Source organism: Anas acuta, chromosome 3 (assembly GCF_963932015.1).
Source record: "Anas acuta chromosome 3, bAnaAcu1.1, whole genome shotgun sequence".
Classification (NCBI taxonomy): domain Eukaryota; kingdom Metazoa; phylum Chordata; class Aves; order Anseriformes; family Anatidae; genus Anas; species Anas acuta.
Window position 1 is genome coordinate 116,340,313 of NC_088981.1, and position 26,183 is coordinate 116,366,495.

Below are 26,183 nucleotides of genomic sequence, written 5' to 3' on the forward strand. Positions count from 1 at the left end.
GGGACAAACAACGAGCGTCACGGTGTGCAAATGGAAAAGGTCTCACCTGCCCCGGCACACCTACGGGCACGCCAATGCCCTGGCCACTCCATCCCATCAGCCGTTTCTCCTCTTAAAATAAAGTCCAGCCTGGTGAAAAGAAGAAGGCGTCACGGCCGTAAAATGCTATTAAACAAGATTACGTTTGGTCACATAAAAAAGCCATTAACAGGGGGAAAATATTTGTGGCGGGGACCCGCGTGACAGCTGGCGCGATTAAACTCCTGCGTGAAGCCCGTGTTGGCGCCTTCAGCTGTCAGCAGGAACAACTGGGGGCAAAAAATGGAGCGTTCGACGAGAAGGCATTAAAATATTTCGCTGGAGAGCCACCAAAAGCACGATTTATGGCAGGAAGGGGAATGAATGGCGCAGCTCTAGGCTCCTTCCAGTTCATCAACACCCTAAAACGGGTGTCAGGTCCTTGTGGGTGTGACACGGTGCCTCTGAAAGAGGCTCCATTTCTGAAGTCTTGTGGCCACGACCAGTTTCTGACTGCCTGCTTCGCCTCCTGTTGCTGGGCTTGCCCTCCGGTAAGGCTGCAGAGTTATTAAAAGCAGTGCAGATCCATAATTTATCCTCCTGCTTAAGAGCACGCAGCACGCCGTGCCTCTGCTGGTACCGTGGCATTTCTTCCCCGAGGCTGATCTCATTGAAGTCCGGGGGTGTCTGACTTGTGAGGATTAGCAGAAGTTGGACCCAGGCCATTGGAAATGCATTTAATGCTTTCCAGGCAAGGTCCTGCCTACCGCTCCCGCTGGACCAGCTGAAGACACATAGACAGAGGACAAAAGAGAAAGGATTAGGGCCGAGCAGCAGAAAACCCTTTCTGCCCCATCAGCACGCTGAGAAATGTCCACGGCTTTGCATTGAGCAGCCTCCTACTTGCTGCGGGTCCTCAATTCAGCTTCTCAGGAAAGACTCAGCTTGTACATTTGTGAAATGTCAAATTATTTCCATTGCCCGGAGCTGCAAGAGGGTAGCACAGGGGGTGGAGAGATCGGTGCATTGGCACGAAACTCTTCCCTAAAGAGAAGGATGCTACGGAGGAGCCAGATGCCTCCGAGACTCGATAAGCACATCCACCACGTGAGCACAAGCGAAAGTTCGAAGCAACTTAAAGCTCCTGCCTTTGATGCCTTGTTTTCAAAGGAACTGTCCCAATTTACAGCGCTTTTAGGATGCGGCTAATTGGCATCAGTCATCTAGTCAGCGGCATCTGGAAATCCCTGCGCTTGTCCCTGGGTGACTGCACCAGGAAAGCAAACGGGGACGTGCAGGCAGCGATTTGAGAAGGGACCAAACCTTCCTCCTGTCTCTGCCCTCCTGGGACGGGTCAGCACGGTGCCTTTTCCTCGGGCAGGACCAGGTTTTGGTCTCAAACACACACACAGCATCCCAAGCTGGGGAAACAAGGGCATCACGTTATGAGATGGGAAATAAAACCCTTGAGAAAGAGACAAGTGAACCTTTGGGAAGGTTTTCTTCTTTAATACAAGTGGCTAATCTTGTAAAAACAGGTTACAAGGGGGAAGGGGAGGAGTATTCGAATCGGGGACTTGCAACATTCCTATCTCTTCGAAGGTTTTTCCATTTCAATGGGCCCTGGAAAACGCCAGATTTGTCAGGCGTGAAATGGCCATTACGGGCACAAATGCGCTCAGGAACTTATTAGGCTAGGTAAAAAAGGAAGGGTTATTACACCAGCCAAGTATAAAGAAGTCCAATCCTCTCCCTCCCGTGGCATTAAGTGAGATTTAGCAATTTTTCCTGACTTCATCACAAACCTAAAATACAGCTGAGCGGCGCCTTATCGGGCCGTGTCCTTGACCACGGGTATCTCCAAGCACTCCTCCAGAAACAGCAGCTCAGCCTCCCCGTGCCATGCGTGTGGAGAAAGCAGGCAGCCACTGTGGTGTCCATACACACCCCTATATGTACACAAGGCACGGTATGTTGCCAAAATTTGTAATTTATGGACGAGAGGAGGTGGCCTGGTCACCCTGTGGGACCTCCTCTGGTGGTAGGGCAGGGCCTTGAAGCCCGGCTCTTCTCTGGAATATTCTCAGCCTGAGGTGCCATGAAGCTGCTGTGAAACAACAGCTCGACAACGTTACTGGGAGATCAAACTTCTTGGCACTGGTTGATCTCCAAATGCTTTCTGAAGAACCAGCAGCAACTGGCTGGTGGGGCTAGGAGCTGTGAGTTCAGCCATGTTGCCGATGTTAGGCCCCGCTCACAGGAGCCCCTTCTCAGGCCTGACCTGTGGCCACCTCAGGTGTCTCTGACAGAAAGGAATCCCTTTTGAAGACATCAAGAGCTGGGGGAATCCATCCTTCCTCTGAGTGTCCCTCAGGACGTCCAACCTAAGGCCAACCACTCGCTCTGAGGGATCTGCCATCAGCTCCCTCAGCAGGCCTCTTCCACACGGGACCGGGCGGCGCCATAACCAAACCCTCTGTTAGTTCTTACTCAACCAGACCAAGCTCGCCATCTCTCACCCAGGGCTGTTTCTCCTGCCCTTCCCTCATGTTAATAACAGCTTTTGATCATATTTTTCAGGGGTTGTGAAACAAGAGCTGGGTGAGCACCCACCAAAGTTGCCTCAGCAAGCGTGAGGCGCGTGCTGAAATGCTGAGCTCCGGCTCACCAGTTCCTCACCAGTAACCTTCACCCAGCGAGATCCTAGCACTGGGAAGCTCAAAAAAATCCCATCAGCTAAAAGAAAGGCACACAAATTCACCAAAAAGCCACCCTCCCCTGCAGGGAACAGGGAGGCTCCAACCACAGAGCACAGCAGCACTGTTAGGACCTTCACACAAACCCCAGCCCCTCCTGCCTCACATTTTGTACTTCTGGCTGTCTTTACCTTGGTTATTTTTGGCCTCTTCTTGGCAATTTTGTTTAAACACCTTTGCCACCAGTGGTTATTACCAAGTGTGGTGCTGTACAAAGTCGCTGCCGTGGCTCCCAGCTCCAAATCACCTCAGCAGTTTACACACTTAGGAAGTTTGTCTTAAAACTACAAGACATAAAATGCTTCTCAGCACAACACACACCGTATTAGAGACTTCTGCTCCTGTCAGCAAATTGAGGTGATTTCATTCCACCAGTTTCTTTTGACTGAAGGAGCACGAAACCCCGAAACTCAACCCAAACCTGTTTAATACATCCATTTGCTCCTGGCGTTGTTCATGGCCATGCTGGCCAAAAAGATCTTAAAAGCGTTAGACAGAGCTAAAAGAAAGCATAAATCTGTCCTCTGCCCAGCAAGAATACCCCAACCAACACCAGTATTTCCTATTTATGCAGAATATTTATACATAAATACAAAAATTTAGTAAAATCGGTGTCTTCCAGCAATGTCTAGTGAGGCTTTATGCCTAAGTGTTAAATTAAGCGTCACATCTAATTTGATGGCGAAAACATGAAGAATGTCTGTGCCCTTGGAGAAATCCTGACAGCTCCGCTTAGAGAAGCAGATTGATTTGTGGGCAAAGAGCAAGCTCTGCAAGCAAGCGGGAAGCTCATTGCTCATGTCAAGTCTTCATCAGGACAAAACCAAAAGGGCACCCTTAGGAGAGCCACGTAATTCGGGGAGCCAAAGAACGAGTTCTCGGGAAAAGGATCCACTTCCACTGTTTCCAAAGACACGGGGATGAAGGGAGAAGCAGAGTGGTCCTGGCAGCACAGTCCTCTAGGGCTGATGCAGATTTACAGCCCTGTCAATCCTCTTCTTGGCACCAGCTCTTGAAGTTTGCAGTAAGATCCAGAGAAGGAAGGCACTGAATGCGCAGGGAGGATGCTCGAGGGCTGTGCCTCAGCCTTGCTGCCATCCCAGGGATTGAACCCATGGACAAACCCTTCTAAAAAATGCACTATATCCCGATGGTAGCATTTGGGGGCAAAGATCCCAACCGAGGACACGCCGTTCCGCTGCGTATGGCTGAGCCAGAGGGATTTGCAAGGTCAGAACCTCAGAATTGCAGCAGAGGAGGAACAGCAAGTGGCACCGGGAATCCCTTTGCCCTTACCTGAAACTGTTCCATAATCAGGCCACTCATTTTCAGCTCAGAGGTCAGACAAAATCCGGATAATCCCCCAATGAAGCAACACGCCCAGCTCAGCCCTCAAGACCTGCAGACTGCCAGACACAACAGCACACGAATGCTGAGCTGGCAGGTTATTTACATGGCAGAAAGGGCTTTCTTCCCAAGCGGGTCTCATGCCTGTGTGGATTCACATACACATGGACAGGATAAATCTTAATTTTTTTACCTGGTCTGGCTCCATCCCCTGCTCCCACTGCAGTGGAGGTGTTGGATCAGGCTCTTGCTTCTCCACTGCTGTGCCCAGGGATGCAGAGGAGGAAGGCAGCCAGCCTGTCCTAGGAGCAGCACCATCTTCACAGCTTTTTCAGGAGCGCAGGTGTCAGGACAGGTTTGCACTGACCAGCCAGAAACGAAGAGGGGTGCAGCACCACAAATATCCCTGGCTATTGCAGGAATTTTGGAATTTGTAATCAGGAGAGACTCCGTGTGGAAGCCACACACCTGAAGTTCACCCTCATAATGATGACTTTGATCCCAATTTCTCTCGAGCTCCCGGTCATCTTCCCCCACGTAACATGTCAAAGGGCTGAGGCCGGTCCCAAGACCTCACAGATGTGTCCTGTCTGCTGGACGAGCTGCCAAGCCTTCCGTGAAGAAGCCGATGAAGCCACCAGCATCTCCACAGCCACCACCACACATCTCCTGCAGCATTGAAAGCCTCCTGAAAGCACAACACCAAGAGCCCTTGGGCTCTGTCCTGCCCACACAGAACCATCTCCTCCTCCTGCCAAGCCCAACTCCCAGGCTCCAGGCTTTGCTGCCTCCAATTCGGAGGTGTTTTCAAGCTTTGGATGAAAAGATCTCAGGGACTATTTTAAAAATCATCTCCAGAGGAATGAGAGAGTTTCACTGGTGGGGAATTTAGCTGCAAAGCTACCCAAAGGCTGCGTGCTGTGCACGTAAATTGGCAAAACAGATGCATTTTAAAAATAGGCATAATTAAATAATGCAACATAAAACCAGACGTAAATTATCCCCCCGTGAGAACAAAACCCCACAGGAAGGTACTAGTAGAAATCCCTTTTTAACACTGATATGGTGTCCATGGACATCATCTGTGCCAACGCTTGGGCTCTCTTTAAACCACGCGAGTGGTGTCCGTGGGCTGCTCATCTCCGAGCTGAGAAAACAGCTTGCGATACAAATAAAACCCATTATTTATTCATTTTCATAGGGGTGCAGCTGTCACTTGGTTCAGAGGAAGCTAAGAGAGAGGCGTACTTATTTTAACATTAAAGAGATCCAGATCCTCACTTATTTTTATTTTCCCTGCATGTCCCTGTTAGTGGCTGCGCAATTAAAGAAGAGCATTGTTTGTCCACCTAGATTTATTTACAATTATTTGCAATTATTTGGCTTTGAAGAACATCCTTGGGACAACACGCTGTCATACCTCATAGGTATTCTCCCCTGGCTATTATTTTTTTGCAATTAAATGGGCACTAACCAAAGGCATGGAAGTGAAGTGCTTCTTTATCAGTGCTCTTCTGAGCCAGGCAGACGTCACAAACCTGCTTCCACCTGGCAAATCCCCTCTTGGTATTCAAGGCAGGAAATTCAGGTGAATTTATTCAGCTTAGGAGATCACAGAACATGCTGGGGAGACAGACCGGGGATGGCAGCAGGAGCATCTGCACCCTGATTTAGCAAATTAGGGGCACACAAATGCAACCAGTTGTCTTTGGTAAGACAGAAAGGCAAACAAATAAATATCTATCTGCTGTACCAGCTCTCTGCCAGGTGTCTGCTGCAATTTGAAAGTGGTGCTGTTTAACTGGATTGCAAAATCAGCTTCTTACCAGGTGCTGATGGCTGCTGTGAGGGTTTGTGCCTCTCCTGCTGCCCGCAGCTCCTGCAGGAACGCCTTGAAGGAGGCCACGAGTGCCCTGTATCCAGCTTTCTGCACGGAGACCCAGGCTGGTTAGATAATAGCAGCTTAGGAGATGATGTGAACGCTGCCAGCGAGCCTGGGAGCTGAACCATCCCTCTGCATCAGTTTTAAGCCCAGTTTGACCCCTAGGAGTTAGCAGTTTGGATCTGCCAGCTCACTGGGAAAGCCTGACCTGATTTTGGGAAAAATATTCAGTGTTCCTGCCTCGCCTTCCCAGCTGCACTACGTGGATGGAGCACTCAGCATAGATGTGTCGGGAGATGTTCAGGGCCAGGTACAACCTCAGTACCAACCTCAGTCTTCGTTGGAGGAGCCATACTGGAGCTAAAGGGAGAGGCACACACTATAAAGTCTTGTCCTTACTAAAGCAAGCAAGCAAAAGCCCAAAACTTTTAAAGTATCGAAGTCCAGATCTCTCTCAGCCCTTCTCTCCGGAGAAAACCCTGCTGGCGAACTCACGTGCTTCTAAATTCATTGGAAAAGACACGTTGCTGGTCCCTGGGACTGCGCTGAGAAGTCTGGCAGCAAATGGACTGAGAGCTGGGGGAGGGATCTGAGAGAAGCTGTCACATCTCATCTGCAAGACGGAGAGCGTGTAACAAATTAGCCCGGCAGTTTAGGAGCACCCTTGAGGTAGCCTCTCCTTGCCAAGCCATCAGCTGCTGTGCCATAGCAGGTCGCCAGCAATAAAGGGAAGAAAACACACAAACGTCCACTTGAAAAGCAGAGAAACACACATTGGAGAGTGAGAACATCTCCAGGGGAAGAGGAAAGTGCCGGCAACCCAAGGGATGCCGTCCCAGGGGATGACTGGAAATACCTTTTTTCCCATTCACCGAGGCAGAGCTCATCTTTCCACACGCTGCTCTCCAGCTGATAGCCTGGCTGCTTTAATTAACAGAGCCTTCCGTCAGTGCGGTGCTGCACAATTACTTCTTCTGCAGGTTCCCTCGCTTTCTACGAGGCATCTGTCAAGCAGGATTTCCATGACGAAAGTGAAACGAAACGCCCGGCGAAGCAGGTGCAATTATTTTAAAACTGGTTAAATTTGGCGTGGCTCAGCAGCTTGAGCACGTTGCGTCTAATGATGCTCGAGGATGTTCAGCTGCTGTGGCCCATCCTAGATGCTCTGGTGCAGACGCTCACATCTGGGGGCAGGAGGCATCAAAACGAACATTATTTCTCTGTTCGTGGAGGGAGGAGGTGGAGAAAGGCAAATCACAACTCGCAGAGCACTTAGTGAAAAAGCTGGAAGGAAATTCAGCGTGGAAGCAAAACCACAATGGCATCAACTCCGTGGGCAGGTTATTTTTTGAGGAGAAGGGGGCAGAGAAGAAATGGTTGTGGTGCCAGGAGCAGCGAGCATGAAGAGCGCTCAGACCTTCACACCCACTTTCAGCTGCCAGGTTCACTCCAGACTAAAAGTTTTCCAAGGACATCAGAGATTTAGAGAGTTGAAATCTCACTGGGAAAGTTCTGATGGGTCTGGGCTGGCTGAAAGGGCGACAGCTTTGTGCCAGCAAGCCTGTCCTCAACCCTATTACCTAGCGATGAGAGCTCTTTTCTGTAAGGTTAGAAGACCCAGCAAATCCATGCCACGGTTCTGCAATCAGCGTCTTATCTCTCATTTTTCTCCAGGATGAGCACGGCTTATGCAGAAAAGCAATTTCCATCAGCTCGGATATCAGAGAGCGGGCGGGATATTGCCCTGAATGTGGTCAAATAAAGGGGAAAGGCAGGTTGGGAAGATCTTCCCTTTGCTCACAGGTTCACCTGCTGCACGTCCCAGGGCTTCCAGGCAGAGCCAGGGCAATGTCCTGTTCTTCAGAGCTCCACTTGCTCTCAGACTCTTAATTCGGGGTGATCTGTTTAAGCTTCTCCTGTAATTCAATTAAAACATTAAATAAAATCAAGGGGGAACAAATGCTTTCAGCGAGAGGCTCCGAAATAGATGGTTGGGATGAGCGGGGACTACCAAGAGCACCTCCCGCAGCATGGGCTGGGAATTAAGGACTGCCACGTGCTAGCAATTACAAAGTTCACATTGATTAGGCATAATTAAAAACATTTCCTTTTAAAAAAATCTTTCCACCTGTTTCCACCAGCCCTGCCCAGGATGCTTTAAAAATTCAGCGCCGAGCACAAAAACCCATTTACTTTTCCTGCACCTCAAAAAAAATTCAGACTGCAATTCAGATAAGCGTCCAGACACCCAAAGACGTTTGCTGAACTGTTTTGATCTGAAAAATGTTATCTGGGAGGCCCGAGAACGGCTTCACCAGATTTCCCATCTTTCTACTGCTAATAAATCTGGGAATAGGCAAAAACAGCTTTTCTGTGAGCTTACAGGGAGACGTACGATTTCATGCTTTAGTGGGCAGGCGTCATTTTCTCCTCTCTGTGCCTCAGTTTCTCTCCAGCTCATTTCCAGCATGCCCCCGTGTGCTGTTTATGGTCTTTGTCCCGTATTTATCAGCTCTGGAGGAGGGGAATCCAGGGTTTGATCTCTAGAGAAGTGAGGAAGCATCATCCATCAGACAGAAGGGAGAGATTCCTTGTGGGAAAAGGGGTAAAAGCATCCAGGAGATGAACAATTTTGTGGCTGCTGTGCCACCGCCAGCTTGGGAGTAAGTTATCATCTACCTGCGAGCTGCAAGGTCGCTGCCGATCGATCCCAATGAGTTTGGGGAGGTATCTCTGAGCTTCATCAGACACAAGGGAACAAGCAGAGTGATGAAAACCTCTCCCTTGCCCCTCATCTCTTTCTCTGCCCTTGTATCCAGGCGTTGCAGCCCCAGAAAAGGAAGAGAAGGTGAAAACGGAAGGCAAAAAAAGGAGAAAAAATGCCTACACACTCAGTTCTGCCCCCAACTTCTTCCCCAGCATGCAATAATTTGCTGCTTAAACAGCAAACAGTGGACTGCAAGGGGGTGGGAGTTAATATTGTCCCGCAGGGACAAGCATCTGGGTTTTAGCAGCACAAGAAAACCGAGCAGCAAGTCTGCTGCAAAAACTACGCAGAGAGGCAGCAAGCTCCGAGGGGTGGGAGAAGCAAGGCAGCTCGCGGGGCTCCGCAGGCAGCAGGTGGTGCTACGAACCCGGCAGCAGCACGGGAATATTTGGCGGTGTTGTCCTGCCTCTGAAAACTGCTCTCATGGAGAGATTTTGTAATTCGTGTACCTTTGCTACGCTGCTGCTGAAGGTGCTGTTCTGGCTGGGTCCTGTCAAAGCCTTGGGGTTTTATTCCCCTCTGATGCAAGCTCCCCCTGGTCCTGGCACGGGACCACGCACACCACCCCAGTATAATCGAGTTACTGGTGTCCACGAGCTGCTGGTGCCCCAGCTGAGTTTGCAAAGTTGGCTCCACTCTTCCCAAAAAAACAAGCACGAAGTCGCAGGACAAGCGCAGACGCCGACGCTGCGGACGTGGCACGCCACAGCCGCCCCGTACAGGGCTCTGCTCCTCATCCTCCGAGCTAAAAACAGCACCTGGGAGCTCCCCGTGCTCCTGCCGTGGACATCCCAGGACAAATTCGAGGATTTCTGGCAGCAAATCGAAGGCATCAAGTCTTTCAGCAGCGGGCTCGGCACAGCATCTCCCCCAAGGCTTCTCCCGCTTACCCAGTGCCATTTCAAGGGGCAGGTCTGCAGATTTCAGCGGTGGTGCTGCTGGATTTGAAATTTCCCAAAGATGATTCCTCTTCAGGCAAGCAGCTCAACTGAACGAGCTTCCTCAGCCGGCCACCAAGCCGGCAGAAAAGGACACGACGCCACTGGAACCGGCTGCGGAGATCAAAGCGAGCTACTTACCCCGTAACAAAGCGGAGGGAAAGGATTAGTCACTGGCGAAAGCCACGGGAGCTGGCGTTGGCAGTGAACCCAGGCAAATTGCTCGTAAATGCCTCCAAGCACACACAACCCCGGAGGAAGAGGAGAAAGCAAAGCCCTGCAGGGCTTTTCCAGCCGCGGCTCGTCGCCGAAGGAGCCGTGCGCCACGGAGAAGAAAGAAAAGTCAGAAATTTGGGTTATTAATTCTGAGGACACGAGCACAGGTTATGAAAACACCGTTTTGGGAGGAGTATGATGTAGCCTATGCATCCACGGGGCTGTGCATCCTGTAATATTGGAGGCTGTGCTCCAGGCATGATGCCAGCACCCTCTGAAAAACCCTGGGGGTCCCCAAACTGATCCAAAAACCAGGCAGGCATTCCTGGGCAGGGGGAGGGCTGCTACATGGGCTCAAAACAACACAACTGGATGATCCTGATCCTAAAAACCCTCCTATGAACAAGTGTTTGTCCCCACAGAGTTTTCTGTCTTCCACGAACCCTTTTCAGGGGTTGCTTGGACCCATCGCCTTTGGGAAGCACACACATGTAGGCTTTCCTGGCTCAGGCTGCAGTCCTGGGGGGCTTTAAGTAAGTTTCTGCAAGGGAAATGGATAATTTAATTGCTGCATTAGAGGATCTGCGGCTGTTTTGAGTGCAAGCTGCTCCGGAGTTTAATCAGCTCGCGGGTTGGGGCTTTGTGCTTTCTCTACGCAGCGCCGGCAGCCTTCTGAAATACATCTTAAGTGGGTCTGGCTGTCCAAACACTTTGTTTTCAGGATTAAAACCAGAGCAGAAAGAAGAGAAATGACTCCTGGTCCCCCTTCCTCAATCCGTGCCCTGCTCAGAGCCACATGAAGGCATTCAGCCAGCTTCGGAGCTGCTGAAACCACACACCTCGGTCATTCAGCATCGGGCTGGGCACACTGCTACGCCAAAATTAGGGTGAGGAGCACAGGGAAGTGCCCTGAAGCCATCAGAAACCAGCAGCACACCGGCTCCTGAGCGCTGGGAAAAGAGCAGCGGGATCTGAATCGTTCTTGGGTGCATCTCATTACCATTTGCGTGGGCTGCCCGCGTGGTTTCCTCGGTGTTTTGCCTCGTTTGTTTCCTTTCGCTTTTATTCGCGCGGGTGAAAAAGCTGCCGGGGAACTGCAAAGCGAAGAGCGAGGTTCTCCTGTCGTCACCTGGATGTTATTTAGAAATCCTGAGCGTGGAGAAGCAGAGCGGGGAAGCTGGAAGTCTCTGTCCCTGGACCAAGCCAGGTCTCCTTACTGACTCAGTCTTCATTCCACTGCTGGAAATCCTTCCAAGGTTGATGCAGGAGCCACAGCCAGTTACCCCTTATCACTCAAAGCCTGGTGCAGTCTTTCTGCCTGCTCAGAGCAGAGATTTAACCCCAAACCCTTCTCTTTTATACCCCCCAGAAGCACAGAAACGGCAGGAGCACTCCCTAGCGAGGTGCATGCAGGAGAGCTGCCACCCTGCCCGCACGGAGCCCACCTGCTGGCACCAAAAGCAGGCACTGGGTGGCTCGGGCAGGCTTTAACTCCTTGAGGATATTTCAGCTTTGGCAGATGTCACAGCCACCTCGAGGGACACCCGATTGCCGAGGTTCAAAAGCCAGCTCAGGAGGTAAGGGACGGCCGAGATGTCGCTGATGGCACGGCCGCAGTGATGCTCTCCGGGCTCTGCGGCGTGCCAGGTTCACCCGGTGAAGTGCTACAGATGCAAACACTTGGGGGAAGGAAGCTTTCAGGCTTGCACAAACAAGAATACTCGTTTGGATCCTTGTTTTTTATCTCCTGAATGTGAGATGGGAACAGCCTGCACGGCACAAAGGCACTTCAAACTCGAGGGCAATCCATCTACATCTGCTCTGAGGGAAACCTTGAGTGACTACACACAGCCTTACAGCGCATTGTATCTGCACCCAGCTCAGCACAGGACCAGAATATGTTATCACAGACTCCTGTGCAGCTCAGGAACCTGGCTGGTTTATCTACTAAACACAAAATTAGTTTTTTTACCAGCTCCAGCAGCGCCTCGGTGGGACTTTGGGCCACATCGAGCAGCCTGCACGCCGGCCGGCTGCGGGGACGTTACGGAGCTCATTTGCTACACAAGGATACAGCACTGCTTGAAGATCTGAAAGAATTGGATATTCCCCATCAAAAGACACTTCTTCCCTGCAAGGAGATGAATCCCACAGCTTTGGAGTTGCTTTCAGCAGCCGCTGAAGGGGCTGTGTTTCTCCCCACTGCCTGCAGCACCCCGCGTCTCTGCTCTGCTCCCCAGGTCCCTGCAGCGGTGGCTTTTAGGACGTGTCACCGTTTGAGGAAGCCCAGGGAAGTTTTCGTACCGTTGTCGTGCCAAAACAGGGGGCAGAGTATTGAGGAATACTTACAGACACCAGCACGATGTAACCAGCAGGTCTGGAGGTGGACGAGCACGTTGTGAGATGGATGCCTGGAGGCTGCAAAGGGTTAGGGCTCGTGTAGGGGATCCTGAGAGCCTGAGGCTCTTCTGAAGCATGGCACGTAGAAAAACTGCGCGTGTGTAAGGCTTGTGCATGTCAAAGTCCCCAAAAAACAAGTGGGACCCCAACACAATAGACGTACAAAAGAGAGCAGAGGAAAAAAGGCATTAACGTCCATCAACAGAAACATATTTTCCTTGCACAAATAACACCCATTAGCGACTCCAAAGAGAAGCAGCCCCAACTCTCCAGCTCCGGAGGAGTGCACGGTTTCGAAGCAGACACAATGCGAAGACTTTCACAGAATTCAAGCATTCAACGGGCCTAATGTGAGAGATTATTTCGCAATTATCCGAGCAATTTTCTCTCCTCATTGTCCCTGGACCAGAAGGGTTTTTAAATGTGAGCAGAAGGATTTATTCATCACAATAATAATAAAGCGAAATATTAAATCAATGAATCCCCTTGCATGAAGCATAAAGCTCACATTGCTATTAAGCTTGGCGGCGTCCTGTCACATAAAGCACATGCAGTTTGCGTACTTAAATACCATCTCCCTCTTTTATTTCTCCTTTCCCTAATTTGTAACGCATTATCCTTCCATTTGTCCTCTAAACATGACCGGATTCAAACAACGCGGCGCTGCCTTTATGCTTCTGCTCTCTTTCCGAGTGCAGCTGGAGATTTATATTTAATATTGATCACTAACAATGCCCGGTGCAGAAAGTCATGCGGAGACTACAGAGAAAGTCCTAAAACAAAGAAATAAATATTAATTAAGGGAGAATTAGCTCGTTAAAAGCAACGCTGCCGATAGGCAAGGGAGTAGCCGGGCACCAGAAGGCACGCTGATCTTTTAAGGTGTCAATTCCTCAGTTTGGCTGGGAATAAATCAGCCCAAATCTGACCCAAACTCACTACGACAGAAACTCTCACGGTTACATAGGTCTTGGCTTATGCTTTCCCCCATTTTCTCTCCTCTCCTCCCTTGTAATACAACATGATAAATGCCTTCGGAGGCCCTTATCTAGCACACAGCACAGCTGCAGTGCGTCCCTCTCTTGTTTTTGTAAAAGATTTATCAGGTAAGGTGCAGCAGCAGCCACTATTTAGATATTTATAAGGTGCCACCTGTCCTCACAGTGTGATACTCGAAGTGCCCGAGCAAAGATCCTCAATAAACAGGAATCTCTTACCCTGAAGCCCTGAGACTCATAGCGGGCTCCACGCACGCAATTATTGTTTCAAGACTGCCAAATACCTGGCACTGCAAAGACCCTGCACGTGTACAATTCAGACCATTCTGTGGATCAGCTCCTGCATCCCGTGAGCTGAAGGCTGCAGGCTGGCTCTCACGATCCCAATTCATCTTGCCCACCTCTGAAGTCCCGGAGAGAAACGAGGCTTTCTACAAGACAAGCCACGGAGTCCTCACGCGCGCACCTAAAATGGGTCAGCTGAGTCATTACCTTTCATCTCCTTGTTTTTCTCCACGATAAAGAAACCAGATCAGGTACAGACATCCGCAAGGATGCGAGATGAATGCTGGCCCGGATGACTAAGCCGAGCCAACGCTCTTCAGAACGGCTACGGCCAACTTTAATATACAAAACCCACCGGGAAGCGAGACCACGGGGTCTACGTCTTTCTTACCATGATCGGGACGCCGATGTCTGGCCACAAGAGATCCTCGGAGGGAAGCTTGGGAGAGTTCCACACTACCACCACTTTATTTAAGTACGGGAGACCATTGAGCCTTTCTAGGGAGTTCATCAACACTTCCTCCCGCTCGTACGTTAGCATCACAACCGTGAACTGCTCCCGGGGCACGTTGCCACCCAAAGCAGCCTGGAACTCCTTCCCAGAGCCACCCGCTCCTCCACCTATCGGTCGAAATCCAGTCCCAGACCCTAAAAACTTGGCTTCCGATGGTAAAACAGGGTCGAAGGGGGTATAGGGGAAGAGGTGGAAAGGCCCTGGAGCGGAATTCCAATTCCTGTAGATGTCCATTGCGGTGAGGGTGAAATTGCGGAGATATTTGGGAGATGCATAGGGTGGTTCGGTTTCCACAGGCCCCAAGTCCAGGTCACCGTTGTCTGCCATGTTGGGGTCTGTGCCAGCAGCTTTGCCCGAGCGGTGGGGGATCTCCACCGCAGTTTCTTCTCGGATAGGAGCAGCCGGGATTTGGATTCGAGTCCTTATGATGGCTAAGACTGTGCTGAAAACGTTGTCGGAGGTGGAGAAGTAGGTCTCCCACAAGAAGCGGCCCTGCCTCCTCATGGCGAGCAGATCGTTGTCAGAAATGCTTCTCAGAAGGAAGTGCACTTCTGTGATACGTGGCTTTGGTATGATTAAGGCTGCCTCGTTCCACCGGATCACATCGTTATAGGGGAGCTGAACTTGCTCTCCGAGAACCACCGGGATGGCTCCGACCTCCAGCGCCTCGAACAGTCTCATGGCACACCCAGCGGAGATCACCAAGCGGGTGTCCCCCGGGGTGATTATCAGTGCAAAAGTAGATAGCTTCAGTAGCTCTAGTCTGTCGTCCCTTTCTCCACACAGAGCCCACTCAGTGGGCAGACTCGCCTTAGGCTGGTTCTTGCACGTGAACTCCACCAAAACAAAGTCCAGCTTGCTGTCCTGAACGGCCTTCAGGGTGGTAATGATGCGATCGTCGTAGTCAGCTGGGGCGTTGCCTTCAATCTCCTCTTCGAAAGAGCGAACCTCTTGCAAGCTGGATCGCAGAGACTCAATCTTCTCCCCCTGGAAACTAAACAGATATTTACGCTTGACCGGCACCTGGGGTGGGATTTCTAGGAAGTTGGGTTCAGACATAGCGTGGACCAGGGGTGATACCACGATGTCAAAGCCTGGTCGGTACTGCACGTCGTAAAAGGTGGACTGGGCGATCATGGCACGCCCCGTGCTGATGTTGTAAAGAAAGTTCTGAGTTTCCGATTTCCTCGATAAATTGATGATGAGATGGTTGTGTCCGTCAGTCCTCCAATACGGCAAAGAGTGCAACTGTTGCTCTAGTTCAGTAGGTTTTGGCATTACGGGCTCTTGCATTTCCCCCACTAAAATTATATACACACAAGCAATATTTGCATTTTCAGTAACATAAACATTAGTTCTGACAGTCGCCTCAAAGGCTTGCTTAATTAAAGGGTCTAAGGAGCTACCGAAAGGGTAATCGTCACTGTTGTAGACGTAGACTGGAAAGCCAGATGTCAGCGGGCATCGTGAGTAGTCAAAGCAATTGTGCAGCCTGCAATTCCGGTTGGATTTTGGCAGGGGGAAGGTCACGTCGTCTTTGTCTGGCAGCAGCCGGATTGGCAAGGAGAGCTTCGGCTGGTTCTGAGCCATCAGCTCTTTGTAGGAATGCTCCGTCTGGCTGATGACATTCTTCAGCTGCAGCAGGTCCTGCTTGGCGTTCTCGATGCTCTTTTTGCAGGCCTCGATCTTCAAGTTGAGCTTGGCGATCTCGCTGTTGAGCTCCTGCCTCTTGGCCTCCAGCTGGAGCAGCTCCTCGCTGACCGACTCGCGGATGCGGCACAGGTCTTGCACGTGCTTCACCTCGCACAGCTCGTTGCCGGTCCGAGGGCCGAAGATGCGCTTGCCGGCATCGTCCGCGTCGTCGATGGTGGTTAGGTAGTAGTGGGCGATGAGGGGAAAGAAGACGAGGATGATGAAGAGGGTGAAGCTGAGCCAGGTGAGCCGGATCCGACTGGACCACCTCAACAACCACGGCTGGCCTCCGTTCCCCGCTCCCCCATTCCGCAACATCGTATATCCAGTCATGAGTTCCAAAGTCACCGCCTGCCCAGTCACGTCGGATCAGTAGCCATAACCAAAAGGGCTTTTACAGCAAGTCTCTGCAAAAAAAAAAAGGTTACTCTGCCTGCTTAACGAGGGGCCAATAGAATGGGAATTTCATCGTGTCGCCACCACGGCTCTCCCGCAGTCGTTTCGGTCCCGGTCGCTTTGCTCGCCGGCCTCCTCGCCCACCCCAGCCCACCCTCGGTCTGCGGGCGAGTTGCTGGAAGTGTCACGGCGTTGTCATGGCGATTGGGAAGTCTCAGCCAGCGGGGGAAGAACACAAGGGGCTCAAGCCAAACTCCGCCGCTGCTCTCGACATCCTGCATTACCATGCGATGAATATGCAGAGGCGCCAGCCATCGCGGAGGCCGAGCCAGGAGGGACTCGTAGGAACGTCAGGCGCTCTCATCGCTGCTGCACGGCTGATGCTCGGCCATTCCTGCAAGAGAACAGGCAGAAATTCAGACAGTGCCAACAAAACGACCCCGTAGTGACCTAAGACCACGCTCGTTTTTAAAAGCAACTCTCCTCTCTTTCCGAAGAGCGACCTTTGTACATGTTTAACATCCCCAGGATTAACAGCAGCAAACCTGAGAAGGTGATGGGATCCATGAGGTGTGGACACGTGGCTTTCACTGAACACCCTCCTGTTCATTATTAGGGCTGCACGTTTCGGTGGCCAGCCCCGAAAATCCCAGCCCTTAGACCTGGTTTCCTTTTTCTGCCACTTTCTTGCTGTGAAACTTTGGGGAAGCTGCTTGGCATCTGCGAGTCCCCGTCCCCCCACATCCAAAAGGGGGATATCGACGTCCACCTGCTCTGCCTGCCCGCCTCCTAATGGCACGTTGGGATCCGGGGACACGGCAGCACTGGGAATTTGTCCTGCATAACTGAGCGTAATCACTATTGTTCTGCTCGAGTGACTAGAGCTGATGAGGAATTTTTAGACGAAGTGTTTTGCTTTCATTTCCTGCTGGAAAATTTCGATTCATCGCCGCAGAAAGTTTAAAGGGAACGTACTCACAGCGGTTACAGCCACCTCTGCAGGCTCGCTGCATCTGAGATAGAACTTCGGGTCAAAACTGGAAAAAAAGGAGCCTGTCTATGCTGTCCATCAAAGCAAAGATGCTGGAGTTAGGATCTGTGTGGTACCATGCCACACAAGTGGCATCAGCTTGCTTAAATATGCCCTTTTTGCTTGGAAAACTGCTGTGGCACTGAATTAGGAAGAATGGCTACCTAAAGTTTGCATAAAACACAAGGATGGGGCCAATTCAGCAGAGTCTTGGCCAGGTGATTGTGTTGCCATTAGAAACTCTCCCTCCTTTTAATCAGTAGCATCCGAGTTAGCCACATTTCTGGGATATTTTTCATACCCCGGCTGATGAGTACAGCGTTGGGCACTCTTGCACAGCCTCACGAGAAGCTTATTCATTTCCGCTTCAATTTTTAATTAAAGTCACCTACAATGGTGACAGTCACTTTGCACTACCTCTATTTCGTACTCCCCTCATCTCCTCACCGAGAAGTAGCAGGAAGAAGGCGAGGAGGCAACCTGCAGCTAAAACAGAGCCCTGAAAACCAGGCAAAGCAAACCAGAAATTCACCTTAGAGGAGCAGAGGTAAGTCACGGATCATTTTCCCTTCAGTACACAAGTGTGTCAGGGGAATAAACTGATGATTTGACTCCAACCAGGAAAAAAAATGTAACTAAAGGGAAAGAAGTGGACTAAAAACACACAATTCCTAGGCCCGTTTTGTTACAGGGCTCTCTGCTGTTGGTAGTGTAACGCCGCATGATTGAAGGAGAATTTCCCCTTCGCCCCCCCAACACGACCCCCAGTTGGGAGCTGCACTGCAATTAAAAACGAAAGCAGCTTTTAAATTCATAGCATTGTCTGGCAAACGCCACTGGTGTAAATCTCAGAAAGCCGGGCGGATAAAAAGGGCTGAAAAGTCAGGAAAAAAAAACAAAAAACGAAATCAGCTTTCTCCGATCTTGGCAGCGTCGTCGGTGCAGGCAGATGGGGGAGGCTTCGGCTCTCCTGGCAGAACATTTTAATGCTGCTCTCTGTACACCAACCTCCATTTGCTGGGGCTGCGAGAGGCTGGTGATGAATGTAAATCCCCAGCTCTGCTGCGCGGGGCTGTCACTCAGGCACAGGGAGCCCTGGCAGGAACAGCACACTCGCATCGCGCCGCTGGGACCACTGCTCTGCAACAGCAGGATTTTTAGCAGGCACCAGTGTACAAAGCAGCCGGCTGACTGAAGGCAAGAAGAAGTTTTTAAGGTCTGTGTTATTTATTTTTTTTTAAGCTCTCTCCAGGAAATGAAGCTCGTGCTGTCACCATCCGTGTGCACCGCTCGGTCCCTGCAATTTCAGCGCTGTCTCAAAGGGGCTGCGAAGATCCTAGAAGTGCTACCAGTTTTCTGCAAACAGCTGGCCAGGAGATGAGAGCCGCTCTGTTCACACTTCTCCTGAGGGAAATGCCAAAGCACATGCTCACTGGAACGGCAGCGGATCTGAAAAACAGCTAGACTTCAAGGCACACACGGGAAAACCAGCTCTGCTGTTCTGTTCTTAGGGGGTGCTGTGGATTGCATGCAAGGCTCTGAGACACGACGGAAATAAGGGAACATAAATGTGACCAAAAAGACAGAGGAGGGGTGTGTATGTGCTGCTTTCCGACTGGCCAGAGAAAGCTGCAGCCCCCCAGGAAGCAAACACAGTCCCAAAGGTTATCAGTTTAGCCTGCATCTAAATCTTGCTCCTTTTTAGCAGCTCTGCCCATTTATGAGCCCCAAACAGCGATGAAGTGGCAAAGGGGACTCCCTGAAATGGCAAATGGCATCCCTGGAAAGCTAAATCCAGGCCGTCACCCCACACACGATCCTCTGCAGCTGTTCTGCCATCTAATCCTTCCAGTGGCTCCTCTGGTCCCTCTCCTTCAGCTGACACAGAACAAACTTTATCCTCCTGACCTAAAAACGTGGGCTGTGAATTAAAAAAAAAATAATCCATATGCTCGGAAACCTGAAGCTGACAAATGAACTCTGCTGCTGGCTGAGAGAAGACCACACAGAAGACACTAGAGGAGGCTGGGGAGGGATTTGAAATGCAACATGCGTGGCTTGGGATCAGTTAAAAGTATTGACTGTCAGCATGAAATATGTGCTGGTGATAAAGAAAGCACTTTAGTAACGAAGGAGAGTCTGAAAAGAGGGTCTAAGACTTTATTCCTATCAAGTAGATAGAGCTGGAGGTCGTAACACACCGTTATTAGGACTTAAAATGAAAACCCAATCTGTGGTCTTACCAAGAGAGACTTCAGCGTTTTATTTAAGCAGCCCCAGTGAAAAAGGCTGCTGATTTCCACACTTCCCCAAAAGTTTGGGAGGAGGAATGTGTTAGTTTCTGGGCTCTGCAGCCGACCCATTCCTCCCCCTCCCCAAGCACCATTTTGTCCTTTAAACGATTGAGCCCCTCGCCGAGAAACTCTTGGTGACACAACGCAGCATCGCTGCCTGCCAGACCTAATTACACGCACACAAAAAAGAGGCGAGGAGGGCTCTTGGGAAATCAGAAAGTCAGTAATTACCCCAGCCTCTTCCCAAAATGCCGAGCTGACCGACTTCTTTGGCACGCCTCGTTTGCACGCCGCAGCTCCTTCTCCCCGGGCACGGGGCTGCGGGATGGCATCGCTGTTGGTGCACCCTGTCACATCCTGCTTCAAACCCAGGGATGTTGTCCCAGCTTTCCTCACCTCCTCAGGGGGTGTCAGTGATGTTATGGGAATATCTGGGGCTTTCACGCTTTTTGAATTTCGAGTGGAAAGAGCCAGGCTGGTCTAAGGTGGGGCTGCCAGAATATTCAGTAACCAAAGTCCCTCTGCAAACACCTGAGCGCACTTACCTCTCCCTGCCTGCATCTCCTTTTGTCCATTTCCCTATAAAATTAATGAAATATTGTCCCCTTTCCAGCATATTTGTGAATAGAGCCTGGAAACTGTTTGAGAGGATGAGGCACTGTACCCACCTCTGCCATGCAGGCTCCTTCCTGGTGATCTGCGAGGTCAGGGAGCGCGTGCTAGCGGCGTCCTTGCTTTCTCTGTCCAGCCTTGAAGAGACGGTTTCCACTGCCACGTTTCTTTGTCACCAGCACTAAAAATGAAATCAAATAGAAATCACTGATTTTTGTTAAAGCAGGAAGTGTAAGCCCTTTTTTTTATCTTTTTGCTAAATGAGGAACAACATGTTCCTCCCCCTTCTCTTTTTTTGACGAGGAGGAACAGTGTTTCTGGTGAAAGGGAAAAGAAAGGCACACAAAACAAACCTTCAAACGGTAACTTTCTGCCTCCTAATTCCCTTAAAGAACAGGATTACCCCCCAAATCTCCAATCATTTTGGGAACGGGAGCCTTTAGAGGATTTTCCTGCGATTGAGCAAGGAGAGTAAATCCATTAGGTGTGTGTTTGAGAGGAGGTCTTTCCAAGCAGCAGATGGAGAGCTCACTCTGAAAGGCTTCACGTGCCTCAGGAAGCAGCACGGGGGATTTGTACCGCCCCGAGAGCTCGCAGGTACTGAGAAATTCTCCTAGGCGAAGATCAGCGCTGCTCCACACGCAACCAGAAAAAGGTCTTGTAAGCTGTAAATTCGGGGGATAAACTGCATCCTCTGCTTTATAAAGCTTTTATCTCAGCCAAGAAACATTTAGCACGTGGAGCCAAACCCGCCTCCCGCCCACGGGGTGTAGCAGCCTTGGGCAAACACACTGGGACAGCCCCTCGGTGTCCTCCCTCCTGCTAGGAAATCACCTGCACTGAAAAAATCCGAGGCTGACGGATATTAGGGGAAAGTATTGTGCATGCTGACACCGTTCCTGTACTTTTTCCGTAAAGAAAGAAATCTTTTCCCTGAGTGTTTCCAGGTACCTGCCTGCTTTGCCCTCTGCAAAACCGTCCATCTCCCCAGCCTGCCTTCTGCCAGCGGTTTCCCTCTCCAGCACCTTCCTGCTTTCTGCATAATGCATTGTGAGATCTCCTTTACATACAGGCCTTTTAGTTTCCCAATTTATTATTCAGCGCTGTTTTCTGGCAATAAAGCCGGGTATTGTTTTATTTATTCTTCCACAAGCACGAAGAAATGCACAGCTTACAAGCAAATCCTTTTACATCCCGAATTCTGGACAAAAACAACCTGGACACGAAGCTCATCACCCTCCCAAATCTCCGAGCAAGGGATTGTGGAGTTTTACAAGGAATTGGTAAACACCAACAGCCTCTGATGTTGTACCGCTCACCCTGTCTCCGTTTATAAAGCGCTGGGAGATTTTTTGGTCCTTGGGAAGCAAAACGAGGAGCAGGTGCGTGGTCAATCCCTCGCTCCCCACTGAACGGGAGAAATGAGGTGTGGGAGGCGGGGAGGACTATTTTTGAGTATCTCGAAGCAATTAATGAACAGGAACTGTCTGGAGGTAAAAGCACGGAGAGGAGCTTTCCACCGAGAGCAGCATGCAGAGGTCAGCTCCAGGCAGCAAAGAGCTGCTGGGAGACAGCTCAAGCGCTTGGTATTTCTTGTGGTTTCCAGCCCTAGATAGCTAGGGCACCTTGTTTTGCCCGGGGTGAAAACACAAACCTCTCTCAGCTCCCTAAAAGAGCACCCTCACCGCCTCCTTGCCAGCAAAGAACCACGCGGCACAATTCAGGCTCCTCATCTCCGATCTTCGGGTCGTAATTAAGCACAATTGGACAATTTCTTTTGTCCTGGTGAACTTCTAAGGAGAAGGTAACGTTGCCTGAACAGCACAGAAATGTACACAATGTTTAACATCATCTCACAGAGGGGAAACATCCCGTCCCCAAGGGGTTTCTGGAAAGGCTGCCCATTTCCCAGACGCAGGGAAGAAGCCAGTTTTAGGGACAGCATCCCTGCTGAGGGGTCTCTGAAGAGCACAGAAATGGACAGGCAGCCTCTTGTGGACTTCAGCAGGCCCTTCCCTCCTTGTAGCAGCTCCTTGAACTTCTCCTCACCTCCCTGTTTTTGTCTGTGCTGCTGGGTGCATCCCACGGCAGCTTTTCTTCTCCCCTGCCGGACCCTAATCACCCACATTTATAGGGATAGGGCGGATTCCTGCCCGACACAGTTCGGCACAAAGCGAACTCCAAAGTCAGACGCACAAACACAACCACTGCCAGCACTCTGAGCACTTGGAGAGGGTTCAGAGAGGGTCCCCGAGAGGAAAAGCCCCTTTCTCGAGACCAGACACTCAGGTCAGGAAGGAAGGAAGGAAGGAAAAAGAAGGAAAGAAGGAAACAATGAAGGAATGAAGGAAAGAAGAAAGGAGAAAAGGAAAGAAAAGAAAGAATTGAAAGAAGGGAAAGAAAAGGCAGGAAGGCAGGAAGGCAGGAAGGCAGGAAGGCAGGCAGGAAGGAAGGAAGGAAGGAAGGAAGAGAAAGGGAAAGGGAAAGGGAAAGGGAAAGGGAAAGGGAAAGGGAAAGGGAAAGGGAAAGGGAAAGGGAAAGGGAAAGGGAAAGGGAAAGGGAAAGGGAAAGGGAAAGGGAAAGGGAAAGGGAAAGGGAAAGGGAAAGGGAAAGAGAGAGAGAGAGAGAGAGAGAGAGAGAGGAAGGAAGGAAGGAAGGAAGGAAGGAAGGAAGGAAGGAAGGAAGGAAGGAAGGAAGGAAGGAAGGAAGGAAGGAAGGAAGGAATAGAGAGAAGCTAATTACTGATAATTACTGCCAGAACCTGATAGGGTGACTCAAGCTGGGAGAGACCAGCCCCGGACCAGACCCTTACAGAAATCTGTGCAAGACGCTTGCACGGCAGAGGTTGGGATGTGCGGATGTGGAAGTGGCCAACCCCGGCAGTTAAAAACAAACAGGGAGACCAAACCGCGGTGCCGGCAGCTTGTGGGCACGCATAATGAAGTTATTAACCAGCAGAAGGGTGTCTGATAGAAGATAAGCACCAGCAGACTGCACGATAATTCAATTTCGACAAAGCAAGGCTGTGGCGTGGATTTGAAATGCTGGCTGATTTCACACACGCTGCGTGCTGCGTTGTCAGAGGTGCCCAGCTTCGCTTGCGAGGCACCATAAAGAAACCCAAGCAGCCCCAAAATCCAGAAAACTGAGGGCGCCCCGTTCCCGAAAGAGGTAGGATGGGAGCCCCCAAATGCTGCTGTGGGCTCAGCACAGGGACTGCTGTCCTATGGGGTCGGCAAAAAGGCACGTGGAGAACACCAGGGACGTTGGCAGCAATAACAGGTTGTGAAGGGCAAACTCACGTTGTTCTGCTTAATGAAGGCTTAAGAGGGATGTCGGGAGAAGAAGGATCGAAGGAGCTTGGCCGTGGCTGGAGGCGAAGGAAGGAATTAACTTTTCACCTGCACAAGCGAGACTCAATCACGGAACAAGATTAGATGGGGTTCGGTAAGGCACAGGTCGTGAAAGTTAAGCTCAGGGTGAGATGGAGGCTGCCTAGAAATAAATTGTTAAATTAAATATAACCAACTCGCCACGTTTTTAATAACTGCAGCTCTGTAGCAGGGATCAGGCGACCAAAGGAAGGCTGAGATCTGGAGCAGCGTCCTCCAGAAAGGCCATCTCCCTGTGGGCATTTCTTAATAGCTGAAACTTACAGGTTTTGGGGTTTGGGGACAAAAAACAGAACCCCTAATAGCAAAACTCCCTGGTTTTATAAAACATCAACGCAGCTTGCATGTTGTTCCTTGTTATTTGGACTCTTCCAGTCGGCCACCTCTGTGGATGCTTTGGGATCCTTCAAATAAAAGGCGATGCTGCAAACTCTCAGGGCTGGGAACTCGGGTTATTAGGAGCAGTTATTAGGAACTCGGGATATTAGGAGCAGTAAGACAGGGCTGGTTAACGGCTGCAAACTTCGTGAGCAGACGCAGCACTTCTTTTGACCTCAAAAATTACTTTTTAGGATGAAAGAGAGGAGAGCTTAAAATAAAAGAGGCATAATGAAACGCTTCCCCCAATGGCTCTGCAGCATGGAGGCTGCTCCTCAGCATCCCAGAGCAGATGTGCTGCACTCAAAATGTCTTTGTCTATTAAAACTGTGTCAGCTTCAGAGCCTCCAAAACTCCCTGTGGCATAAACAGAATTTCTAATGAACAGCTGCAGGATGCAGGAGTAGCCGCACAAAATGCAGCTGCCGAGATCCCTTTTCTTTGCCACCTTTCCTCCGCTGCCTGCATCCCACCTTCCCCATTTGGGGCTCTCCTGCCTTCCCCTCCCCACACCTCCACCTCCTCACCGTGGCAAAAGCTTCAGCCTCTGAGGTGCTTGGCTGCTGTTGCGCCTGCTCGCACCACAAAGAAATGCAAAAGGGAGAAATAAAGGGGAAAACTTCATCCTGTGCTTCCAACAGGAGCAATCCTAAGGGAAGGATTTAGGCTGGGTAAGTTGAAACCCACTAAGAGAGCTTTCAGCTTCAGTGCTGCCTTGCAGGCCAAGGCATCAAAGCCTAACTCCTTGGGTGAGCTGTTTTAGTTTTGTTTTTTTTTATATATATATATTTTTAAAATCCTCCCCCTTTGAAACCCCAAACCCATCAAGAACAGAGCCTGGTCCGAAGGCACTTCCCAACTGCTCTCCCAGACCTAACAGTGTCCCGTTAGCTAGCTGGAGAAACAGCTGGACTGGTGATTCGTTTAGTCTGGCACTTTTACCAAATCCTGATAAAAGGCAAAAAATAGGATCTGCTCTCTCAGTGTACCCCCAAAAAGCACTGCTGGGAACACCAGCACAAATGAAGCCCCAATATTCACTGTCTGATGTCTTCAGGCTTTCACGGGGTTCTCCAAAACCCGGTGAAGAGCCTCACTTCTATTTCTAGGGCATTTGCACGGAGTTAATGCCTTGGTGAGCTGTATCCCTCTCATTCTGAGTGAAAACAGCTGATGGGTTCAAGTTATGTGTTCAAAAATGTGGCACGGACATCGTGGCTGATAGCTCTGCACTTTGGGGATTGCCCAAATAATCCCAGCCATGGATTGCCTAAATAATCCCAGCCACAGCAGAAGGTGAAGCGAATCCAAATGCCACCAGCGAGGGTACATCTGGGAAGGCTGAACTTGCTTTGGCTGGGACGCCCCAGGCTTAAAAACACTCCAGGCAGCGATCTACAACGCGCAGCAGCTGCTTTTGCTGGGTAAATAGGGCCAAGCATCCTCAGAGCATCCCCGAAATGGGCAGTGGGACGCTGCCAGCCAAGCGCTCGTAGAGGAAGCAATTGCTTCCAAGACGAGATGCTGCCTCCCAGCCATCATCCCAAAGATTAGGCCACTTGTAACTCACGCCACCTTCAGGAACCACTTGTAGAATAGCTGCTGAGAGGCCCTAATACACGAGGATGAATGTCTCTTCTGGCCATTTCCATCAGTCATTCTGGATAGGAGAGCAGGGCCAGCATCTCTCACGCTGTGCAGCCTCAATATTCCCTCCCTGGGAGCCACAAATGGCAATTGATCTCAAAAATATAGCAAAGGACGGCACGGTTTCCTCCCTTTAATGCTTCACAGCTTAATATGTTGGCTAGCGTGCAAGTTAACTATTGTCATCCACTGGCCAAAAGCTGCTCGTGTCCACAGCAAATACCTGATAACCAGCCAAGAAAAGGAGACATTCCTGGCGCCTGGGAAAGCTGCCTGTGAGCAAACACTTTGAAGGGCTCAGCAACACAGCCCCCAACTTCACCGTGGACATGCCACGCAGACAGAAATGGGGCATCAGCTTGGAACGAAGCCATTCAGACAGCCACAAAATTCACAACTCACGTTGACCACTGTAGAAAATCCCATAAAAATAACAAAAAAGCTCAAGGATGGTTGTAGTAGACCAAATTATAGGACTACTACAGGTCAAACTATAGACCAAACTGTAGTACTACTACAGGCCTACTACAGACAAACTGTAGTAGACCAAACTGATCTACCCACTTCATCCCCTTACTCCTGAGTGCCCATTTCCAGCTGCTTTGGTGCAAAATACTCAGA

At 50.4% G+C, this 26,183-nt stretch overlaps 1 protein-coding gene and 1 long non-coding RNA gene across 5 annotated transcripts in view; both read right to left on the minus strand.

Moving 5' to 3' along the window:
- EXTL3 (exostosin like glycosyltransferase 3) overlaps nucleotides 1-26,183 on the minus strand; it is a 106,282-nt gene that overhangs the window by 5,888 nt on the left and 74,211 nt on the right. For all 4 annotated transcript variants that reach the window (XM_068678940.1, XM_068678939.1, XM_068678938.1 and 1 more), the window contains 2 exons: nucleotides 20,202-20,326; nucleotides 13,999-16,603 (listed from right to left, as the gene is read on the minus strand). In XM_068678940.1, coding sequence (XP_068535041.1) covers nucleotides 13,999-16,146 — 2,148 coding nt within the window. In that variant the 5' untranslated portion in view covers nucleotides 16,147-16,603; nucleotides 20,202-20,326. The remainder of the gene's footprint in view (nucleotides 1-13,998; nucleotides 16,604-20,201; nucleotides 20,327-26,183) is intronic.
- Nucleotides 3-13,992, minus strand: LOC137854943 (uncharacterized). Its single transcript, XR_011095465.1, has 3 exons — nucleotides 6,860-13,992; nucleotides 6,499-6,616; nucleotides 3-6,363 (listed from the first exon to the last, which is right to left on the minus strand). It is a non-coding gene; the product is annotated as an uncharacterized lncRNA (long non-coding RNA).